This window comes from Nerophis ophidion, linkage group LG15 (genome assembly GCF_033978795.1).
Source record: "Nerophis ophidion isolate RoL-2023_Sa linkage group LG15, RoL_Noph_v1.0, whole genome shotgun sequence".
Lineage (NCBI taxonomy): Eukaryota > Metazoa > Chordata > Actinopteri > Syngnathiformes > Syngnathidae > Nerophis > Nerophis ophidion.
In genome coordinates this window covers 33,353,734-33,356,233 of record NC_084625.1, presented here as the reverse complement: position 1 = coordinate 33,356,233, position 2,500 = coordinate 33,353,734, and the positions used below count along the sequence as shown (strand labels likewise).

Sequence of the window (2,500 nt, the reverse complement as noted above, 5' to 3'; positions counted from 1 at the left end):
ATTCAACCTCTAAATTACTTTAAAAATGCATTAAAAAACCTTCACCAATACTTAATTTACGCTTTGTAACCTCAATAATAACACACCTGTAGCAACATTGTTATTGGGGACGGCGTGGTGAAGTTGGGACAGTGGCCATGCCAGCAACCTGAGGGTTCCTGGTTCGATCCCCACCTACTACCAACCTCGTCGTGTCCGTTGTGTCATTGAGCAAGACACTTCACCCTTGCTCCTGATGGGACGTGGTTAGGGCCTTGCATGGTAGCTCCCGCCATCAAAGTGTGTGTCAATGGGTAAATCTGGAAATAGTGTCAAAGCGCTTTGAGTACCTTGAAAGTAGAAACGCGCTATACAAGTATAACCCATTTGCCATATATTTACATATTATAAGAGTGAACACTGAAGAACTCTTTTTCTAGCGCAGTAACACATCAACGTGCTACGGTATTAGCCGTAAAAGCTAACTACGGAGAAATATAAGCTTGCTTCTACGACAGCACGAAACCTGTTTGAGTTTGTAATGCACACCACTGTGATAGGACACCAATCTGTACTGACTGAAAAACATGAACAATCATATTACAGTATCTGCAAAGTATTAGCCAACATTTCATGTTTTGTTTGTGCACATCTGGCCAGACAGCCTATGTACTGTTGTTTCAATAACACGGATGACGTGCTGGGTCTATTGTGTTTAGTATTAAAATGTGACTTACTCGATGGATAGTTGTGTTTGGTCCAGCTGGCCTGGGACATATTTTCCAGTTTAGTTGAGTAAGCATTCCATTTATGTCGAAATAGCTTGGCTTCGAGTTCCCCATTTATTGCATTGTCACTTTCACCTCACTTTCTCGACTTCCGTCTGCTCCAACGTCTTACCCTTACTTTGTGCTCGCTTCTTTAAGCAGTACGTCATCCTCAGGATATTTGGCTTAAAAAAAATACGGTCGTGATTTGTCATTCATCCATAAATAGTTGTCTTTGTTGTCTGTTATCAATTTTGCCATGATTAAAACATTAGAGTTTTTTTATGAAAGTCGGACGTGCGCTGTTGTGGAAACGTAAATCAATGTGCTGAAGAAATCAGTTTCGGCATTGATTAAAATGACTGAAATACAATAAATATTGAACATATTACATATTGTTATGAACGTGTCTTTTACTACGTCATATATATATTTGCAGTGTGTATGTAAAACATTGATAGAGGGTTTTGAATTAAAATTTAGAAGGATTTGAAGACTACAACATTGACTCGCATTAGCCGCATCTTTCAAGAGTTTTTTTAATCTTTCAAATTCTAATCCCTGTGTGTTTTTGTCTCTCATAATGACTGTGAACGATAGGCACAATTCCAAAAAAGTACAGTTCCCTTTTACCTTGGCCCACTTTTGGTTATCATTGCACTAGTTGCATCCGATGGTGCGCCGTGTTTTGCATACTTTACGGTATTTGTATCAAAGGAAATTACGTCAACAAAGCAGTGCATACTCAGCATAACCATCTTATTTTTCACTACAAAAGTGTAGTGCATGGTAGCCGTTTGTACTTCATTGTGATGTTTGCACATTTTAGCCCTGAAGCAATATTATAAACAGCAAAATGTGTGCAGTAAAACCAGCCACGGTACTCCTCTGTCATCAGTGTACTTAGTCTTACTACTACACACACACTCGTATGGGAATATGTAATTAATTTCCCTCCCTCTACAGCAAGCTTCGCTCTGGCCGAGCTGGTACGGTGTGCCAGATGACCTGTCAGTAGAAGAGCCCTCCACACCTCTGCCACCTGCTCCATCTTTCTCCCACCTGGACATGCCACCACCATATGATGCTGTCTCTGGAGGTAGCACACCCACCGTCATCACCTCATGCTTAAAAGCTACCTGTAGTTGACTCATGGCACATTTAATAATAATTTATATTACTTGTACAAAAGGTTTAAAAAAAGTAATATACAGTGGAAACTAGATTTAAAACCTTATTTGGTTCTTTAACATAGTTCGCACCCTGAAAAATGTGTACAGTGAAGCTAATTCCCCATAAGAATCAATGTAAACATGAATAATTGCTTCTAACCATAACACACACACACACACACACACTCTTTGCATTCTCTCGATGAACGTTAAGTATTTCAGGTTGTCACCTGAAATGGTTTTCACTTCACAGGTGTGCTTGAAGCTTACATTTGACTTTTCTTATATTATTTTCAAGGCTTTTTCTTTTTTCTTATGTAAAATCACCTCTTACGTTGGGGTCCTGTTACGCAAACCTACTTTTCTGACTTGTTAGTACCTGTTTTTGTGTATTTGGGATCCCTATCAATCCCTAAAATTTAAAATCAAGGCAAGGTGGAGATATTTAGTTACGTCAACAGATATTTCCATTCATGGGTTAGTTTATGGGCCAAACTTTATCGGAATATGACTTTTGGTCTATATCGCTCAGCCCTACACTCGTGTTAGCGGCGTGCGAGCACTGGATTGAGATGTTCCCTG

At 39.4% G+C, this 2,500-nt stretch overlaps 1 protein-coding gene across 3 annotated transcripts in view; it reads left to right on the top strand.

Annotated features, from left to right (window-relative positions):
- Positions 1 to 2,500, top strand: part of si:dkey-118j18.2 (uncharacterized) — a 23,901-nt gene that overhangs the window by 12,409 nt on the left and 8,992 nt on the right. For all 3 annotated transcript variants that reach the window (XM_061922054.1, XM_061922053.1, XM_061922052.1), the window contains exon 4: positions 1,713 to 1,845. In XM_061922054.1, coding sequence (XP_061778038.1) covers positions 1,713 to 1,845 — 133 coding nt within the window. The remainder of the gene's footprint in view (positions 1 to 1,712; positions 1,846 to 2,500) is intronic.